The following is a 19329-nucleotide window of genomic DNA, read 5'->3' as shown; positions in this document are numbered from 1 at the left end:
TGATGACCGTCGAAACGATACGTGTTTTTAAAATCTATTTAATTTAAAAAAAAAATACACCCCCGCTAGATCCGCCACTGGAACCATACCCTCGAATTTTTTTCTCTATAGGCCTATGGCCGCAAATCGCATTTCCGGCTATTCTCTTTTGTTTATGAACTATATTGTTGGTGTAATTTCCAGCCCACAAATTTCAATTGCCGATCTTAATATTGCCGACCTTATATTGTCAGAGGACGGCATTCTCTTGCCGACCGAAATTAGGCTAGATCCCTCCTCCTTTCAATCCTCCTAGCAACAACATGGTACATTAGGGATCGTATCATTGAGACTTTAACAGGCATATTCACCATCATGTGGTGTTTAGGTAAAAAACCATGGAATTAAGATGATTCCTGAATTCACTCAACCATTGCATCTTGCACTTGCGTCCGTGTGAGCTGCATGCTTTCTCTATCAAGCAGCTGGCTGGGCACGTCACACACGCACGCGGAGACCTGTGTAGGGGAATACCCTGTTATGTCAACCAAACAACAACTATGCTCTGTGTACAGCTCACTAGCTCCAGAACCACGATGTTCAGCAGTTATCAAATAGAACTTATCTTGTAAATTTTAGTGTTAGGTTTTTATATTTTAGTTAAAATATATATATATATATATATATATATATATATATATATATCAATTAAATTTATTAAGGCTTGACTAGGCCTGTAGTGAACAATCGTCGTGTTGTGTTAGTATGCCCAGCAAAAAAAAAGTGGGAGGCCAAGCGGAACTCGCTGTTCAGCGGGGGGGATCGTACGATCCCCCCGATCCCCCCCTGGTTACGGGCCTGTCGATGGCACACACAGAAGTGGTGCATCCAATTAACATAATACATCAAAACAATACATTATATGACGGATACAGGTTCTTAAAGCTCAGGTACAGGCATGAATTTTAAATATAATATCTGGTTAATTGTACATAAATCAAATATTTGTAACAGAAATCAAGATGAAAAACCATGAATTTCCCCTAATATGGTCAAATACAAAATTTGGTAAAATTCTGCCAAAAAAACCAGGAAGACTTTTTTTCAGTAGTTAGGTAGTTAACCTAATGTAACAGCATGTCTGGTGACTCCCTAGAAGGTGAAAAAAGATGGTGGATATACGGTGGATAATTTTTGCTATAGCATGAAAATTAAATTCTGAAGTTGAATAAAAATACCAAAAATGTAAAATTCAAGTTATATTACCTATATTTAGTCATCTGATAACATTTTTTACCACACCGTTTATTTTTCATAGCTTTTTAAAATGCCTCTCTATTTTCAAAATTTGTGTACAAAAGAATAGAGATTTTACTGTGTAATTTGAACTATCCCCCCACTGATAAGAAAGTGCTAATTTTCAAAAAGCTCCTGTAACACAAATAAAATCTCAAAAATTATGAAACATAGGGGAAACTATAGATCGATAATTATTGGAATGTATGATCAATAGAAATTTTTTGCCCGCACCTGGCCTTTAAACTATTTGCAAAAATATAAAAGAAAAATCATTATCAACATATGGTAATACAGGTACTGTATTAAATTGTCCTACAGTATCATAGGTTTGAGTTGATAATTTAAAAAGGTATATAAAAATAAACATAAAATATAGTAAAGAGTTTACAATACAAACCATTGTGTTTCAACATCAGGTACTGAGGACCCATAGTTGTTATCACAGGCGTATAATATTTACATTAGTATATTCATTAATATAGTATATATCATTAATAACCAGTAGAAGGCTTCCAGGCCTATTTATTAGAATTATTATTAAATATTTATATTAATATTAAATATTATTATTATAATTATTATTAATCGTAATATAATAACAATAATAATAATTGTCATCATTTTTCTTATTTTGATAAATTCGCTGTTATTTGATTTGATGTTAAAGGTCACCGAATATAGGCCAAAATGGGGAAAATTTTTTACGGAACTTTTAAATGTTGGCCTATATAACATACACTACACAAATGCCGGTAAGGTTATTTATATAAAATAATATCAAGACAAATGCTAACATTATATTTAATGTTATTGTGATATTTAATTTACATTTTATTCATATTTAATTTAAAACATTGCAATAGTGATTAGGTTTATTCGGAAAGCAGCTAAGCAAGTAGAGACATTGCCAGAATGTGTAAACGTTTACTATTCTTAGAAACTACCTTGTTCCTCTTTAAGATTAGCTTGAATAAAAAGAATCTTTGTTTCACTGACATTTGCAAGTTTGTTATTGTTAATTACAATTTCAGGTGGTAAGGGGGTTCTTTTTTTCGTAGTTCAAGTCGGACTTGCGCGAAGAAAATTTGTAATTTGTATACGGTTGTAAATAAACATTATTTGCTTATTATAACATAGGCCTATACCAATGTATATTTAATTGAGCTAATATAAAAATAGATATTTCATTCTTCAATATCTGGCCAATATAAGGACTCTGTAGTTCTTGATAATACAAATATATTTGCTATGAAATAGAAAGAACATTATAAAAATAAAATTCCTTAACACAGAAATTTTACTAAATTAAAAATAATTTGCTACTGTAGTAATATACTTTGTCACTTAATTAGAATTTATTTATGTTTGGATCGTTAATGTGTATTTTATTTATCTTTATGTAGGTCTACTGGATCAATCAAAATTAATCAATCAAAAAAACATTTATTTCTCTTGTCTTTCATAGAAAATAAAAATTAACAGTAAAAATTATTAAAATAAGAGGGGCAACATTCCTAAAAAGCAAAGCTTGAATAAGGCAGCCCATAGAAAATGAAAAAAAAAACAGGACAACACGACCACGGGAACCGGAAACAGGACAGGATGTCTAAGGATGAATAAAGCCTGTCTAAGGATAAATAAAGCCTGTGAGCATATCCTTGCCTCCTTTTTTTTTCCATCTGTCTGTTTTTGTTATGCATGATCACGTGTTGCATTATTCTAACTATGATTGGTTGACGTTTCTATCGAAATAATACTACTTTTTCTTTTTAGCTTGTGTTTCTCATCATAAACTGCACATAGGCCTACTCATACTGTACATTGCTAAGTTCGCCTCGCTTCAATAATCAGTTTCTTCTTGGCTTGTTAAAACATTTTCAGGTTTGTTTTCATCTGTTTTAATTTTAGTTAATCTCATTTCAATTATAGTTCCTTCTAAGTAGGCTAATATTCAAAGGGATTTGTTAATTCCGATCATGGTATTCGCCCGGTAAGGTTATTTATATAAAATGCTAACATTATATTTAATGTTTTTGTGATATTTAATTTACATTTTATTCATGTTTAATTTAAAACAATGCAATACTGATTAGGTTTATTCGGAAAGTAGCACTGTCCGAAAGTGAACTGCTCCTCCACACAACACAAAAGGAATGAATTCGCGTCAACAACTGTGATGTGTATATGGATAGAGCCGAGAGGTATACATTATACAGCATTATACTGTATTCGTCTTTATATTTCAGTGTCCATTTTGATTTAATTCTAAAAGCAAGCAGAGCCATCGAGAATAATACCACCATACTGACGTACAAGCCCACCCTCCTTGAACATGAAATCACGTCAAGTTTGGGGTGTGGGCTTATACCCGAGTAGATCATTTGTCTATTATTAGCTTCAATAAAAAGAATCTTTGTTTCACTGACATTTTCAAGCTTGTTATTGTTAATTACAATTTGAGGTTCTTTTTTAAACAAAACTTGCATAACCTTGCATTTGTTAAGTTAAGTTTGATAAAGTTATTTTGCTTTTTCAAGGTTACTACATCAATAACTATATAATTAAAGTTGCTAGAATTAAAAGTGTTAACTAGAGTAATATCATCGACATTTAAAAACGATCACATTTAGATTCGTGTAAAGCTTCGTTAGTAACCCCCCTTCTAATAGTAACCCATCCCAAAAAAACCATCGAAGAATAATAACCCAGGGTTACAATTAGAATATTTACGGTAGTTGTTGTTGTTGACGCGTTGCGATGATTGAACATGACGTTTACAATTGCGCCGCGTGACTTACGCGCGATTTTACGAATTTCGCGTATTTAACATAGGTCGAAAACCAAATAAAATTTTAAATTGAAACTCATATTAGCAAAAGTGTAATTTGTATCATGCGCTAACTTTCTGTTGAAAAAATGTCATGTTGAACAGAAAGTTACGCGCGTTTAAAATTAAAACTGCGAAAAATAAATTGCGAAGAAAGCGCCAGCTTGTAAGCATGCGTAATTCATGTTTACATCTTCCAAATCTTTCTCTACAACGAAAACGAAACGGTGAAATTTATTTTTATTATATATTCTAGAAGGTGAGGAGTTATCAATGCATCAATATGGTTAACCGGACATTGTGACCTCATCGTATGGCCACCCAAATATAATATTGTTGTCTCTTTCTTCATAGCTCATCACAATAAATAGAGCGCATCTCGCTTATTCGTATTCTATCCCCCCCCCCCCCCCAACCCAGATTTCAATATTTTCTAGGTCAATCAATTATCTTTCGCATGAGTTACAATTTTTAAAATTTGAATAACGTGGGTCACTTATTTTCATATTACAGTAGATTTCAATATGATCTAGTCAGAATAAAAAGTGATAATCATGATTAAAACGTTTTCTGGAAGCTATTGAATTGTACGAATTCATGTAAACATTTTGCCAATCGGATGTTGAAATTTGTTGTAACGTCATGCATTGAACGTTATCGGAAACGTTTGTAAAACGTTAGGAAACCATAGCAAAATGTGTTATTGTATTGGAATGCCTATAATTATGAACATTCTATCCACGTTAAAGTGTAAATAGGCTAGAACTGCACACTACAAAGTTGTGGATGAGAGTTTGGTGTAGTGGTTATGTATCCAGCCTCTCACAGTTGAGATCGCTGGTTTTTGTGGACCTTGATCTTTGACCCTGACCCTTCAAAATTTAACTACAATTATAGTCATTTGATTATTGTGGCCAAATTTGGCCAGATTCGGACGAAAACTGTGGCCTCCAGGCTGTTTACAGACACACACACAAATACAAACGCACCCACACCCATACAGGGGTGTAAATATAACCTCCTTCCGGAGGTAATTACTATTGCTACTCTGTAAAGTATCTCACAATTCCATATGCTTTTGAATTTTCCAGGTAAAATGGAGGCTAATCAATCAATTTTCCAAATGTCTTCTCATTTTTATTGGATGGAAGTACAATATCGAGATTACAGAGCAGGTTTCAGTATAGGATATTATACAACGGTTCCGAGTGACACCAACGGCAATAACATCCAGCAGGTCTCAATGTTTACTGCTCAACTGATGCTGTCGAACAGATCCTACACCGTGGTTGCAGGATACCGGCGCATACAGATGAATATCAGTCGTCAACATTTACGAGTGCGGCTGCAAGCCAGCGCTTGACGTCCAGTCAGATATGTGTCGATACTGCTCTGCAGATTCACCAACGTCGATTGGAAGTTTCTTACATGCTTTATTGTCCTGTGTCATCTCGGATGTGCTTCAGTCGGATGCGTGTTTTGGCACTGTTCAGAATTACCAACGAATAACGTCCTATACCAGTATGTTACTTCTACATATTGGTTGATCAGAATACTGTATAGCAATTACACAGAAATAAGTAATATAATTACTGGAAACACACTCATTTATAAAGAAAACCACTGAAAGAAATAAACTAAAAAGACTTGGTATATCACTGATGAAAACACAAGAGTACCCTCAAAGTGATTGAATCATGCAATGTTATAGAATAATTGATATATTCAAATGTTGTATATACAGTAGTAAATAATATTACTTAGATTTTGTACTGCTATCCATAAATGATAAAATAAATGGATAGTGTGAACCCACATTAAAGAGTGTTATTTAAAGACAAATTACTGTGCGAACCCACATTAACAAATATTCCAAACACAAATGACTGTCTAACACACATTAAAGAGTGATCTTTAAAGACAAATGACTTTGTGAACGCATGACTGTGTGAACACACATTAAATATTATTCCAAACACAAATGACCGTGTGAACACACATTAAAGAGTGATGAGCGCATGACTGTATAACGCATATTAAAGATTATTCCAAACACAAATGACTGTGTGAACACACATTAAATTCTCCTCAGAAATTAAACAATGTACACATGACTCTATATACTTATTAATCATACAATTATACTGTATTACGGTGTGAAAACCCATTTAATGTTCTTTAATTGGACAGAACACAGTGTGAACAAGCTTAATATTCAATCTCAAAGATTATTTAAAAGATTATGCTATTTAAAAGACAACTCATTTGTTTTTAAAGTTGGTTTCACACAATTTATACAAGGATGATTTACTTAATTCACTGAAAGTAAGCATTTTTATCATAGTAAAGTAGGTTTAACAATTAAAATTATTTAAAAAAAAACCCTCCCTTCCAAATTGACAAAACAGATAGAAGAGATTACTGCACCTTTAAATGTCAGAAATCATAGGACTTTCAACCAATTCTTGAGTTAACACAGAGGTGAATAAAGCCTTGCTGTTGACTGGTTTATATGTTAATGATTGTAAAACAATCTGTTGTGTAATGCAATTCAGAGAAGTCCATAATCAAAGCTAGGATTTTTATAGGGGGTACTTTTTTTTGACAAAGGAGCCAAAAAACGTCCTGAGCTGGCTAGTTATTCCTATATACCATCTTGTCCACTACTGGTGCCTAGTTTGAAAAAGAACACTTTGTTCAAACTCTTAAATCCCCTGGGTACGAGCTTGATAATATACCACACATTCAACTAACATATAAAAATTCATTTTGTTGTAAATCAAATAAATCTGATTAATTTGCCTTTGCGCGAAGCTGAGCTCGTTTTCCTGTGACGGCCTGGAAACCTGATTTGATGCTTTGTACGGAGCAACGAGATTGACATCTCTCGCATTGCAAGAAGAACAGACGATTCTCTTTGTGAAGAAATGTATCGGACGATCGACACGTATGACAGGTGACATATTCCTCTGAAAGAACAAAAAATACCATTACAGGACTCGTTTTGCCAGACTTTAGAATTACAAGTCATTTAAAAAATAGAATAAAATGACAAGACATGATTAATTCATTGCCCAGATTAATTTTTTGGAATTGCTGTATATTTTTAATATTATGGAGCTATCAATTTGCGATGACGACGACCAACTACGTCATATTGGTTCATTGTGCGTATGCAGGAATATTGGGGCGCGTGTCCTCGCTCCTCACCTCGACACAGGTTTGATAGTTTCTAAGTCCAGACGACAACCGACAAAACAGCAGTTGACCTGACCTAGGTTGGTCTTTAGTCTTCGCAAATTGAAAGCTCTCTATTGGACAAACAAATTGAACTTTGAACTACTTACTTATGTATCTTCTGAGAACATTTTCAATTTGCTTTTGTTGGAAGCGCCCTTTAATAATAAGTTGGTTGTGTCCATCAATCGATCCGCTTGTACCCAACTCAGCGAGTAAAAACGCTAACAAATGTTCTGGAGGTCTGTGAAGCCTGGAATAAAACATACAGCCAAGTTTGAAAAAAGAGAAGGGAAAGAAACAATGAAAATGTTCTTTTAACTCCTGTATTACTTTTGTACATAATTTAGTTTCCTTTTAAATAGGCCTTTTTCTGTCAAACTAGTTTGAGAGTGTGGACAGAGCTTTAATCTTATACAATTATACACAACTAGTCAATCTATAATTGACTACTATTGTAAATGTATTTCTTTATTGTTTAATAGGTAAATTGAATAACTTACATTTTACAAATATCGGAAAAGTTGACGAATGACGTTTTCTTTGTGCCGACTCTTACGACTTGTGGCGGTCTCATGACAAATCGTTTCTTTTCACCGGTAGCCATGTCAGGGTTCTTGGCTCTCATGATGTCAAATGCTCTCGTTAAAAGCTAAACAACAAAGACAAATACAGTGCAATAGTTTAAATATATGTATTCTACTTGTAGCATGGGGTTAATACAGTGCAATATTTTAAATATATGTATTCTACTTGTAGCATGGATTTAATACAGTGCAATAGTTTAAATATATGTATTCTACTTATAGAATGGGGTTAATACAGTGCAATAGTTTAAATATATGTATTCTACTTGTAGCATGGGGTTAATACAGTGCAATAGTTTAAATATATGTATTCTACTTGTAGCATGGGGTTAATACAGTGCAATAGTTTAAATATATGTATTCTACTTGTAGAATGGGGTTAAAGGTAACTGATCATAGATTACAAAATCATAATTTCTGTTGTCATTAAAAACAAAGTTATAACAAAACCAGAAACATCAACAGTAACTTCAAACTGTATGGAAAAAAAATGTAATCAAATGAAAAAATAACTAATTACCTCATCATAAGTGTAATCTCTTTTGGTACCTGCCCATGCTGTTCCACTTGTATCCTTAATAATATTTTCGTTACCTACGAAATAACACAATCAATTTCAAATTGTTTATTGCATCATAATTGATTGCATCAGCTATATGCTACTGTATGTCTTACAACGAAATGTAAAGCCATACCGTTGTTCAGCTATTGGGAGATTTGCAGAGGTATTTTGATGTTTTTAAATACTTTTGTAAATTGGAAGTATGTTGGGGAATTGAATTTTTTTTATGGACATAACATATTTAGTAGAATGGCAAAGCTGTCCTAATCCTAATAATTTACATAAACAATTTCTCTATGGAAAGGACATAATAATAAATATTTTGCTTACCGGTGGAGTCAGCTAAACCCGATTCCAAAATATCTTTCCTTTTTGCCTTTTTCTTCTTTCCTGTGAATTCCATGTTTACACTTTCATCTTCTGCAACAGTTACTTCTGTGGGCACTTCAGGAGCATTCTCTTTGTTCCCTTCTAATTCCTGAATAACAAAATTAAAAGGAAATAAAGAACACCATTTATATATAAATTTACTCATCCAATATCGGAACAAGGAGGGCTGTGGACATTTAACACACCCATCACAGTTCTAAGAATATTGGGATCGAGAGAGGTACATAAAACAATTCTGTCATATAGATGTGATTTTTGTAAAGCACTGTTTACTGTATACTACAGTATCTAACTACTTTATGTGCCAAAAGTGATGTATTTTGGTATCCTATTTGGGCACATCACACATATTTTGTCAAACTAGTTGTAAACAAACCTCAATGGCATCTGCCATGTCTTCCAATAGAACAGGTTTTTTCTTTTTTTTCTTCTTTTTCTTCAGTGACAGTTCATCCATGTCTAATTGTAAATCTGGGAGGGCGGCTGAAATTAAGAAACAATATAAAATAAATATAATGTATGTTAAAAGTTGGTTTACCCTTAATTATATTTGGGGTAATTTTCAAAATACAAGTCAAAGTAGGCGGCGGCAAAGGATCACTTACTGTCATCTTTTTCCTGAGCAGCTGGAGCTGCTTCCGGCACTGGTTCAGGAGCCTCTGGTTGAACATCATTTGGTGCAGGTTCGCTTGTTGCTTGTTCACCTTCCAGAGCTGCATCTAAATCAAATGGCGACTTCTTTTTCTTCTTCTTTTTCTTCAACAAATTTGGGTCAAATATCTAAAGAAATAAAATAATTTAAATGTGAGTTTACAAATAATGAAATAAGCCTAGAGGCTAGTGTAGTAGTAGTAGACTAGATCAATATTATTTTAAGTTTAATACATGATCTGATCTTAAAACAAGTACACAAAAGAATGTAGTGTAGGCCTAGGAAGTGTAGTTAGCTAGGCGTAGGGGGGGGGGGGGGGGCTAGCTAGGCCTAATAAACAAATAGGCAATCAATGTCTGATGAATTTTAGTCAAGAAGCAAGTCGAGTGACACAAGCTGGACGGTAGCCTAGCTAAAACCTTATTATTTAAATATAAAACAAAACGTAAACTTACCGCCTCATCTTCTGCCATGATCTAATGGTTCTTTTTCAAATTGTATAAGTACTAGCTTCTAAATTTATCACTACAAATGTTAAAATGATGCAATAAGTGAATCAATTTTAAATCACCGAAGATGTGCCCGATGTGTTATACTGTAGTATCTAGATGTTCAGCGTGCTGCTGCTGTTGACTAGACTTAGTTGTCCAGACATCACAAGGTTTTAATAATCAGATGATTTAAAAACCGTATTCGAACGTCTAGTGTAGGAGCCTACATATTGCATCATCCGGATTTAGATTTTGAAGCACCTAATAAATAATAATAAATTATTATTCTATTGTATTGTGCTAGTTTTACCAATTGGTGGTAAAAGTTAATTTTCAATTAGCATAATTTGTATTCGTGTCATACATATTCATATGCGTAATTATAAAAAGTAACACCCATTGTAAAAATGGGCAGGGAATACAAAAAATCGGGCCGGGAACCAGAATACAAGCCAATCAAATTTCCGTGTTTTACACCAGGTAAACAGCATCCGTTTATGTAAACAATCGACGTCCGGCCGTAATCTCTTTCTCTGTTATATATTGTATTTCAACGTTCCTAGTAACAATAAAATCATATAATTGGTAAGTTCAGGCCACATAATGATAGAGATGTGAATATGCTGCTTTCTTTCGGATGGCATCATGTGGTGGTATAAGTATAGAAAAATTATAATGTGTAGACGTGACTTGTTATTATGTAGGCCTAGTGAGTGGGCCTAGAGTTAGAGGGCCTAGCTAGATAGACCGACCCTCTCGGTGTCAGATGAAATCGGTCGCGTTTGAAATCGGTCGCGATAAAATCAACTTACTTCCGGTATTTTGTATGGCGCGCCGCTAGAGCTATACTTTTGTTGATGATATCGGTCGCATTTGAAACCGGTCGCGCTATTTTGTATGGATCGAACAGGATGCATGCTAGAGCGGGATATACATTTTTCGTTTATATAGATTTAATTGATATTTTTTAGGAACTAGATTATTTATGCGGATAATTTTTACTTGGTTAATAAGTATTTATTATCAATCATTAATTTAATTTTTTTTTTGTATTTCACAGGTCTCGGAGAAGGACTGTGTCTTTTCAAAATGGCCATTTCTAAACACGTTTAAATATTATATTAGGCATAATGTTATATTAGGCATATAATAATTCCTCTATTTATATGTACTGTATTAATATATTATATAGAGAATATACGTCTGTCGTGTCTTTTATTATGCAAACAATTACGTATGGTTTTAGGATATTAATAAAATATATAGATAATATGCCGTTATAAATCAATCTACCGGCCTACAGTAGGACTATTATGTACAATGATGTGAGAATAATAATGTATGGATAATAAAGGTGGACACGATTCTCAAAGAGGTAATCTGCACTGATATTTAAACATTTAGATTTACGAACGGCGTATGAATGTGAGACACTGAGTTGCACTTACTTAATTATTTACATTAGGGCCTAAATGATTATTATAAATGAAGAAATAAAAGATATTCAAATTAAAATCTACAGTAGGCCTATCGCCGACGTACGTAAATTATATATAAATCATACTGTCAAATTATAGAAACAGTGCTTTATTCGGAATTATTATGGATAAGCAAGCCTGTGAGCTACAGCGATTTTAATTGCTTTTGCTTATCCTTGCCTCCTTAGATTTCCACGTGTCTTTTTTGTTACCTATATATGTTTTAAATGTATTTCGATTTTAAAGGCTAAATAAAGAATGAATGAACATGATCTCATAATCGCGTCGAGCATCTATAGCTCATTGGATCGTTTCACAAAAACACATGCAGGAGGCCTATACCTATAGACGTTTCAAACGTATGGTTATTAGTAATAGACGTCATCTTTACCTCGACATGGACAACGATCGTACGTGTTTTGTCCATGATTTAACACTAACAAGTGCGTGTTTTTTAAAAAGGGGAAACCCCGTCAGCAAAATAACGTATTGTTAGGGGAAACAGCTGCACGATCATAGAAGGCGCATCTCCACAATATGGCTTATTCGGGGGTTTGTTTCAGTAACTCGCCTTTTAACCATCCGCATATAATGATCATTTTACTAAAAACTATTTTAAACATTAGAAATAAAAATAATACATAATAGAAAAATAACGCTTAAAAAAAGAACGATGTTTCGACTCTATCATGGAGTCATTATCAAGTCCAATATTTAAAAAAACAACTAATTAAATAACACAAGCCAAGGGTCAAAGTTTAAATAACAAAAGACCTATAATCATTATACACTTAATATTATCCTAATAACGGATAGAAATAAAATAGAAATAAAAATAAGGTGATCGAATAGTATGTTGTTAACGACATGGATATGATAATATAATCTGCCACATTATGCATAAGTATAAAAATGGATACGCTGGCTTAACGGGCTATATTGTAAAAATTATTGTTTTTAAATAAATTGTTCTCTTTTACGTAATTGTTTGCATAATAAAAGACACGACAGACGTATATTCTCTATATAATAATATATTAATTACGGTACAGTACGTATAAATAGAGGTAAATTATTATATGCCTAATATAACATTATGCCTAATATAATATTTAAACGTGTTTTAGAAATGGCCATTTTGAAAAGACACAGTCCTTCTCCGAGACCTGTGAAATACAAAAAAAAAAATAATTTAATGATTGATAATAAATATTTATTAACCAAGAAAAAAATATCCACATAAATAATCTAGTTCCTAAAAAATATCAATTAAATCTATATAAACGAAACATGTATATCCCGCTCTCGCATCCCGCTCGATCCATACAAAATAGCGCGACCGATGTCATCAAAAGTATAGCTCTCTAGCGGCGCGCCATACAAAATACCGGAAGTTGATTTTATCGCGACCGATTTCAAACGCGACCGATTTCAGACGCGACCGATTTCATCGTAAACCTCTCTCTCTCCCCAGTCTAGGCAGTAGTATAGTAGGAGGAGGCCTTCTTCGCTAAATGTATAGGCCCTTAGCTAGCTAGCGGGGCCATTGTATTTAATTAGGCCTTATCCGTACCATGTAGGCATAGACGGGCCTAGTATCAAATGTCGAACTTGTGAAGAAATGGCAAAAAAAGTCTTTCCATATATTTGATTACTTACGGCAACCGATGATTACGTAATGCTAACTCTACTTTTATTAATGTAGACTGACCTATCCATGATCATATTCTTATCAGCCTACTACGGTACTTCTAGTATTTAGGTTCATAGATAAAAAATCTGGACTCCCATAGCAACAGTCCGAAAAATGATGAAGTATAAAGTAACGCAATTTTAAACATATTAGCTAAAAGTTCTCTCTACAAATTGTGAGAGCCTATATTACATTACGATACCAAATCGATTCAACAGTTTATTTTCACTGGCTATTTTATGTGACAATATCGTCACTGTGTACAAAAATGCAATTGTACATAGACGGGTACCAGATTTTTAGGAAATAAGCCTCATTAGATTTTATGGTTGCGGGTAGGAATATTTGAAAATAATCCGTTTGTTAAACAACTTGTTTCCATAATATTTCCAAATATTAATAGTGTTATTAATATCTATTACATTCTACTTTACAATGGTATAGGCCTACATACGGTACGATATACCAATGCCAATATTATAATTACAGCCTCCCTTGGGCAATGGTCTTAATATTAAGTGCCGGTATAAATAGGTCTACAAACGACGCTTGCTGGCCACGATGTGTAATAAAGCAAATAGAACGTGATCATTATGTCGACACTCAGTCTTGGACCGAAGTTTATCTTGAGATAAAAAGATTATTACTGATTCGGTTCTCCTACTGACGTCAGGTTTCAGTCATGGTTTAGCTAGTGAGGTTTGTGTTCAATTAATACTGTATCTTAATTTAATACCCTTCGCCGATTATTGGTACCACTAGTGCATGGCGGGCGTTAATTGTCCAAATCTGGAAGTAGGTCAATTCGTATTTAGTTATTTACATATCTTTTTAACATTGAAGAGCGATTACTTTACTGTATCATATTAATGCTGGCACAATGGCGTGATTGTGACGTTTTTAACGTTGACAATAAACCCGGTTAGCCGGTCTCTGATGATTGTGGACGAAGTCGAACGATATGATCAAGCGGTTTATATTCCGGGACATTCACGCGTTTTATTCGGGGTGTTGTCCTGTATACGGATAAATATTTTGTGTAAGACGATTGTATATTTTATTTTACAGCAGTTTGTGACACAAAATGGACGTGATACTGGATGTTTGTGATCGTCACCTATTGACGCCTTACGTGTATTCTACATCATGGCAAGAGGACGACATTCTACGTCAATTCATTTCCCTGTTCTTCATCACTGTTATCGGAGGGACGTTAGTTTACATAATTCCAGCCACGTTTAGCTATTTCTTTATATTTGATCATAAACTCAAGGAACATCCGTTATTTTTAAAGGTTTGCATTATTGTTGTATTGTTTTATGATGAAGCGCTTCTTTTTTTTTCTTTTTTTTGCATTGCAAGCACGATTCCCATTTCCCATACAGTAATTGAGTGAAGTGCCGCTATAGAATACAACGTGAATTCATTCCCTCTCTGTGTGAATACAGTTAAACACGCTGACGCTTACGGGGCGCAGTTTTGGAAATTGTCCCGACCGAACCCCGTACACGCTCACCATTTATAATTATGTTCAATTTGTGAAGGGGATCATCCGCCCAATTAAAGTTTAGTGACTCTGCGCAGTCACTACGGGTTTTCACTGGAATTAAGCCCCGATTTTACGGAACGTCGACGTCACGAAGCGAAAGCAATTGACGTATTGGGTATCATCAAGTTTAGGATGAAGAAACATTCCAAAACAATTGCTAATGTTTAATGAAGTAAATGTTTGCGAAATGTTTTATTTTTAGAATCAAGTAAGGAGAGAAATAATCTACACCTTGAATTCAGTTCCTTTTATGGCTTTCATAACAACATTCTTATTTGTACTTGAGGTCAGAGGTTACAGTAAATTACATGACAACTTTACCAATAATACGTTGGGTGAGTTTTATCATGGTTTCGGTTTGTCGTTTGATTTATTTCTGAATACAGTTCTATTTGAGCGCTGTTGTTTGATTTGTACCGAAACAACAATAGCGCCCTCTTAACTAAATGGACTATTTTACTGACTGTACTGTCGCATCGCTACGTCCTATCGGACGATCACGTAATTTTTACAATATAATAAATCACACTAGCGACACAACGTAATGCAACCTACGCAACGTAATAAAATTCCTTTCCAATAATTGCTCCCACCTGCGCGCGTGAAATCAAACCTGCGATGTTTGCAGCACTATTGCGTCGTCGGGTCCCACTTGTGATTACGCAATACATCACTTTGCGTCGATACGTCGCTGCGTTGCGTCGCTAGGGAACCAAGTTTTAAATACAAATGTTAAAACGTGGTTCCTCCCACTAGATACGCAACGCAAGGACGTACGCGCAACGTAAGCGAGTTGACCAATGGCATGCCACTGTCCGAATAATCCATCGCTTGTGATTGGTCACACGTACGTTGCTTGCGTTACGTCCTTGCGTTGCGTCGCTAGTGAGAACCAAGCTTAACGTCCATTTTGTTTATTTACAGGGTACGCTGGCGTCGCTTTTAGCGTCGTAACATTCCTACTTTTCACCGACATGTGCATCTATTGGATCCATCGTTGGTTGCACCACAAACTAATTTACAAATACATCCACAAATTCCATCACATGTGGAAAGTACCTACCCCGTTCGCTAGCCACGCGTTCCACCCGATCGACGGGTTCCTTCAGAGCTGTCCGTACCACATGTACGCGTTCCTATTCCCGTTGAATAAGTTCGTCTACCTCGCCATGTTTGTTTTCGTTAATTTCTGGACTGTGAGTATCCATGACGGAGATTACCGAGTACCTCCACAATTGGAACCTCTTGTGAACGGTTCGGCGCACCACACGGACCACCACCTGTTTTATAACTACAACTACGGTCAGTTTTTCACACTCTGGGACAGGATTGGTGGGTCGTTTCGGACACCTTCGGCGTTCGAAGGTAAAGGACCAATGGTGGAAGTCAACCGGGTCTTACGAGAGCGGCATGAAAATGGAAAGACCGAGAAGAAACAGACGATTGTGGAAAAAACGACTTGCAATGGACACGGCTACAACTTACGTACACGGTAGCTAGCATCAACTTTATTAATTCACGCTCGAATAACACTAGTGTATAAGTACAAGACACGGTAATTAGCACTAATACTTGGTTCTCACTAGAGACGCAACGGGGCTTATCGTAAGTGAGTTGACCGGTCAATCAAATGATGGATTATTTGAACTGTCGCTTGTGATTGGTCAATTCGCTTGCGTTGCGTTTACGTCGTTGCGTTACGTCCTATTATTGAGAACCAAGCTTTGGCACACATAAAATTAATCTTTGAACTACATTGATATTGATCGATTGATATTGATAGTGATCAATTGATATTTGATAATAGTGATTATCGTTTTATTAAATCATGCAAATGAATTTTGAAATTTCAAATAATAATAGATTGATTAAAAACATTTACGGATCGGACTAAATCAATTATAAGCCGTTTTTGAAACTTTAGTGAACAACAAATATGGTTATTTAAAGCAACTGATATGATCAAGAAAAATAATTTTATGTACATTCCATTACACGTTATATCGCCCTCTATCGCTAACCCATAAATCAAATAATCGAAATTGAATATATAAATTGTGTGAAAACAATATTTTAAGAAATGGTGGTTGGGTGATATTCTGTCAATTTAGTTTGATGCTAAGTGCAATTATGAAATAATTTTAATATTTTTTTCTTGATGTCTCAAAAAAGTATAACTGAAAAATAAATATTTCTATATCAAACGTCCAATATTTTGGTATTTCTTTGTCGTCACGTCTAACATTTTATTTGAAAATAACATTATTATGTCATAACCGATGATACATAATTATTTTTAAAACATATTATATTATCAATGACACATATCTCTTTGGTGGGTTGAAGCTACAATGTTAGGTATGGAAAGCCAATTCGGCCAAAAATGTATACCACATTTGGCATTCCATAGTTCGACCTATGAAAAAAAAGTGTTTTGATTCGATGCGGTCTATTTCCCAAAATCAATGGGCTGTAAAATATTTGTGATACGGGGGCTCCATTTTCATCTTGTCCCAAACGGTAGAACTATACGCCACCTTGACCTACGCTTGCTTGTACTTTGGAGCTGTTTTTGAATAATCATCGCGAGAGAAGAAAATTGTCTGAGGTTTTATTGTTCTCCTGAGAGCCGTATACATTTCTTGATTTCCTCATACATTGTATGCTGAGAAGGAGCTGTTTTAAGTTAAGAAAGCATTTGGCATAACATCTAATATCCTGTAAGCATTCTTTGACAAGTAAATATCTTTAAAACAGTGGTTTTTTTACATATCGTCTGCGTTCCCACCGGACGATAAAATATGTATACACCACAGACGGGCGCTTATCATGGTTCCCGCGTAATTGATTTATTTCATATATTCGTCAAGGTAACTTCGAGATATTTTCGTAGTTTCTAAAGCTTTGTCTGCACTATCAAACTAGTTTGACAAAATAAGTGTGGTGTGCACAAATATGGTAGTGATATACCCAAATATGGTAGTGATATGACATCATCATATCCATATATAGGCACATCACATTTTTTTTGTCACATAAAGTTTGATAGTGTAGACAGAGTTTTACAAGGTGATGTCAAAGTATATCATATTTACTTTAGCGTCGTCCTAATTTATATTATTGTCGGTCGAATCATACTCGTAAATTAGTAGTCTTGCAAAACCGAAACAGGACATACATTATTTCTTTATAAAATGTTATCACATGAATCAAAGTCATAAGAGCGGTATTATTTGTACATAATATAATACTTTTAGAATAAGTAAGCAAATACTGACAACTACTACTGTGATGTCATGTATATTACCTAGGCCCTAATGGAATTATTTGTTGAAAACAATTCCGTCTTGTTTCAAACTAGTATGTACAATAGTCTAGATTCTAGACCGAAATTAGTAAAGAGATAAATATGTTTGCACATAATAGAGAACAAAATCAAAACGCCATCTGGTGGACTAACATACACCCTTGGGGCAAGTCTATACTATTAGTATAGGTAGTGGTTAAGCGTGGTTCTCACTAGAACGCAACGCATTCACGCAAAGTGATGTATTGCGTAATCATAAGTGGGAACCGACGACGCAACAGTGCTGCAAAAATCGCAGGTTTCATTTCACCCAGGCGGGGGCGTACACAATTATTGGAAGGGCATTTTCTTACGTTGCGTAGGTTGCGTCGCTAGTGGGAACCAAGCTTTAGTATTAGTTGTATTATTTGTGGTTTACTTACATAATCTTGTTTCTTTTTCTTCAAAAGTTAGTGTTTTTCAAGAATAGATAAGCTATGAAACAAAATGAAATAAAAAATAAGTTTAAACTTGCGTAATTTATAGAGGGCACACCATCTTTTGTCCAAATGGTCAAGCAATTTTCATTCCTTTACATGTTATATCGCCCTCTATCGACACCTCACAAGTCGAACTGTATAATTGCATCATTGGAGTCGCATTAAACTTTTATTATTGTTCAATTAACCTTCTAAAACATTGCATTGTAACATTGTAATCAGGTAACATAAAACGTAATCAAGATAATGAATACTCAATAGATCTTTATAACCATTAACAAGGGCCACGTGTGAACACATACTTTTTAATGTAAGAAATAAATGTACTGTATATTTTGTGTTAACTACTACTACCAAAGATTGTACAGCGCCGCTATACAATCTTTGCTACTACACGTCACTGCTTCATACGTTGCTACTTGAATTGAACGCGCAACGCAAGTGAGTTGACCAATCACAAACGAGAGTTTGAATGATCCGTCGTGTGGGCGTCTCACGTCTTCTCTTGCGTTGCGTCCTAGTACGAACCAAGCCTTTGGTGAAAATATAATATAAAGTTTGATCTAAGAATCTGTCGTATTTGATCAGGAGGATCTTCTACCAATCGTTGCCTTGGCACGTTGCAATAGTACATTGAAATCTAGGAGAATAGCAAATCTAGGGAGAAACATCGAATCTAGGGAAAATAGCAAATCTAGGGAGAATAGCTACATCAAATCTAGGAAGATTAGCAAATCTAAGGAGAATAACAAATCTAGGGAGAATAGGCAATCCAGGGAGAATAAGAAATAGCTTATTA

General features: G+C 34.6%; 2 protein-coding genes across 2 annotated transcripts; one reads left to right on the top strand and one right to left on the bottom strand.

Annotated features, from left to right (window-relative positions):
* Positions 1 to 5196: 5196 nt before the first annotated feature.
* Positions 5197 to 10145, bottom strand: LOC140056816 (eukaryotic translation initiation factor 2 subunit 2-like). The gene is made up of 8 exons (XM_072102298.1): positions 9989 to 10145; positions 9487 to 9661; positions 9258 to 9364; positions 8822 to 8969; positions 8450 to 8523; positions 7846 to 7994; positions 7453 to 7595; positions 5197 to 7074 (listed from the first exon to the last, which is right to left on the bottom strand). Exons 1-8 carry the CDS (start codon positions 10004 to 10006, stop codon positions 6899 to 6901), a joined length of 990 nt encoding a protein of 329 aa, XP_071958399.1. The 5' UTR covers positions 10007 to 10145; the 3' UTR covers positions 5197 to 6898.
* Positions 10146 to 10385: 240 nt separating this feature from the next.
* LOC140056440 (lathosterol oxidase-like) lies at positions 10386 to 16906 on the top strand. The gene is made up of 4 exons (XM_072101808.1): positions 10386 to 10609; positions 14264 to 14489; positions 14947 to 15079; positions 15669 to 16906. The coding sequence occupies exons 2-4, from the start codon at positions 14280 to 14282 to the stop codon at positions 16238 to 16240; spliced, it is 915 nt and encodes a 304-aa protein (XP_071957909.1). The 5' UTR covers positions 10386 to 10609; positions 14264 to 14279; the 3' UTR covers positions 16241 to 16906.
* The last annotated feature ends 2423 nt before the right edge of the window (positions 16907 to 19329 follow it).

The sequence above is a fragment of the Antedon mediterranea genome, chromosome 8 (assembly GCF_964355755.1).
Source record: "Antedon mediterranea chromosome 8, ecAntMedi1.1, whole genome shotgun sequence".
Lineage (NCBI taxonomy): Eukaryota > Metazoa > Echinodermata > Crinoidea > Comatulida > Antedonidae > Antedon > Antedon mediterranea.
This window is presented reverse-complemented; position numbering and strand designations above follow the sequence as displayed.

Excerpts from the sequence above, each read along its gene's own strand:
- LOC140056816 (XM_072102298.1), bottom strand. Across the intron at positions 8,970-9,257 it reads ACATGGCAGATGCCATTGAG|GAATTAGAAGGGAACAAAGA; the intron begins GTTTGTTTACAA and ends TTTGTTATTCAG. Across the intron at positions 8,524-8,821 it reads GGGTTTAGCTGACTCCACCG|GTAACGAAAATATTATTAAG; the intron begins GTAAGCAAAATA and ends GTTATTTCGTAG.
- LOC140056440 (XM_072101808.1), top strand. The coding sequence starts at position 14,280 with ATGGACGTGATACTGGATGTTTGTGATCGTCACCTATTGACGCCTTAC. Across the intron at positions 14,490-14,946 it reads AACATCCGTTATTTTTAAAG|AATCAAGTAAGGAGAGAAAT; the intron begins GTTTGCATTATT and ends TTTTATTTTTAG. Across the intron at positions 15,080-15,668 it reads CTTTACCAATAATACGTTGG|GGTACGCTGGCGTCGCTTTT; the intron begins GTGAGTTTTATC and ends GTTTATTTACAG.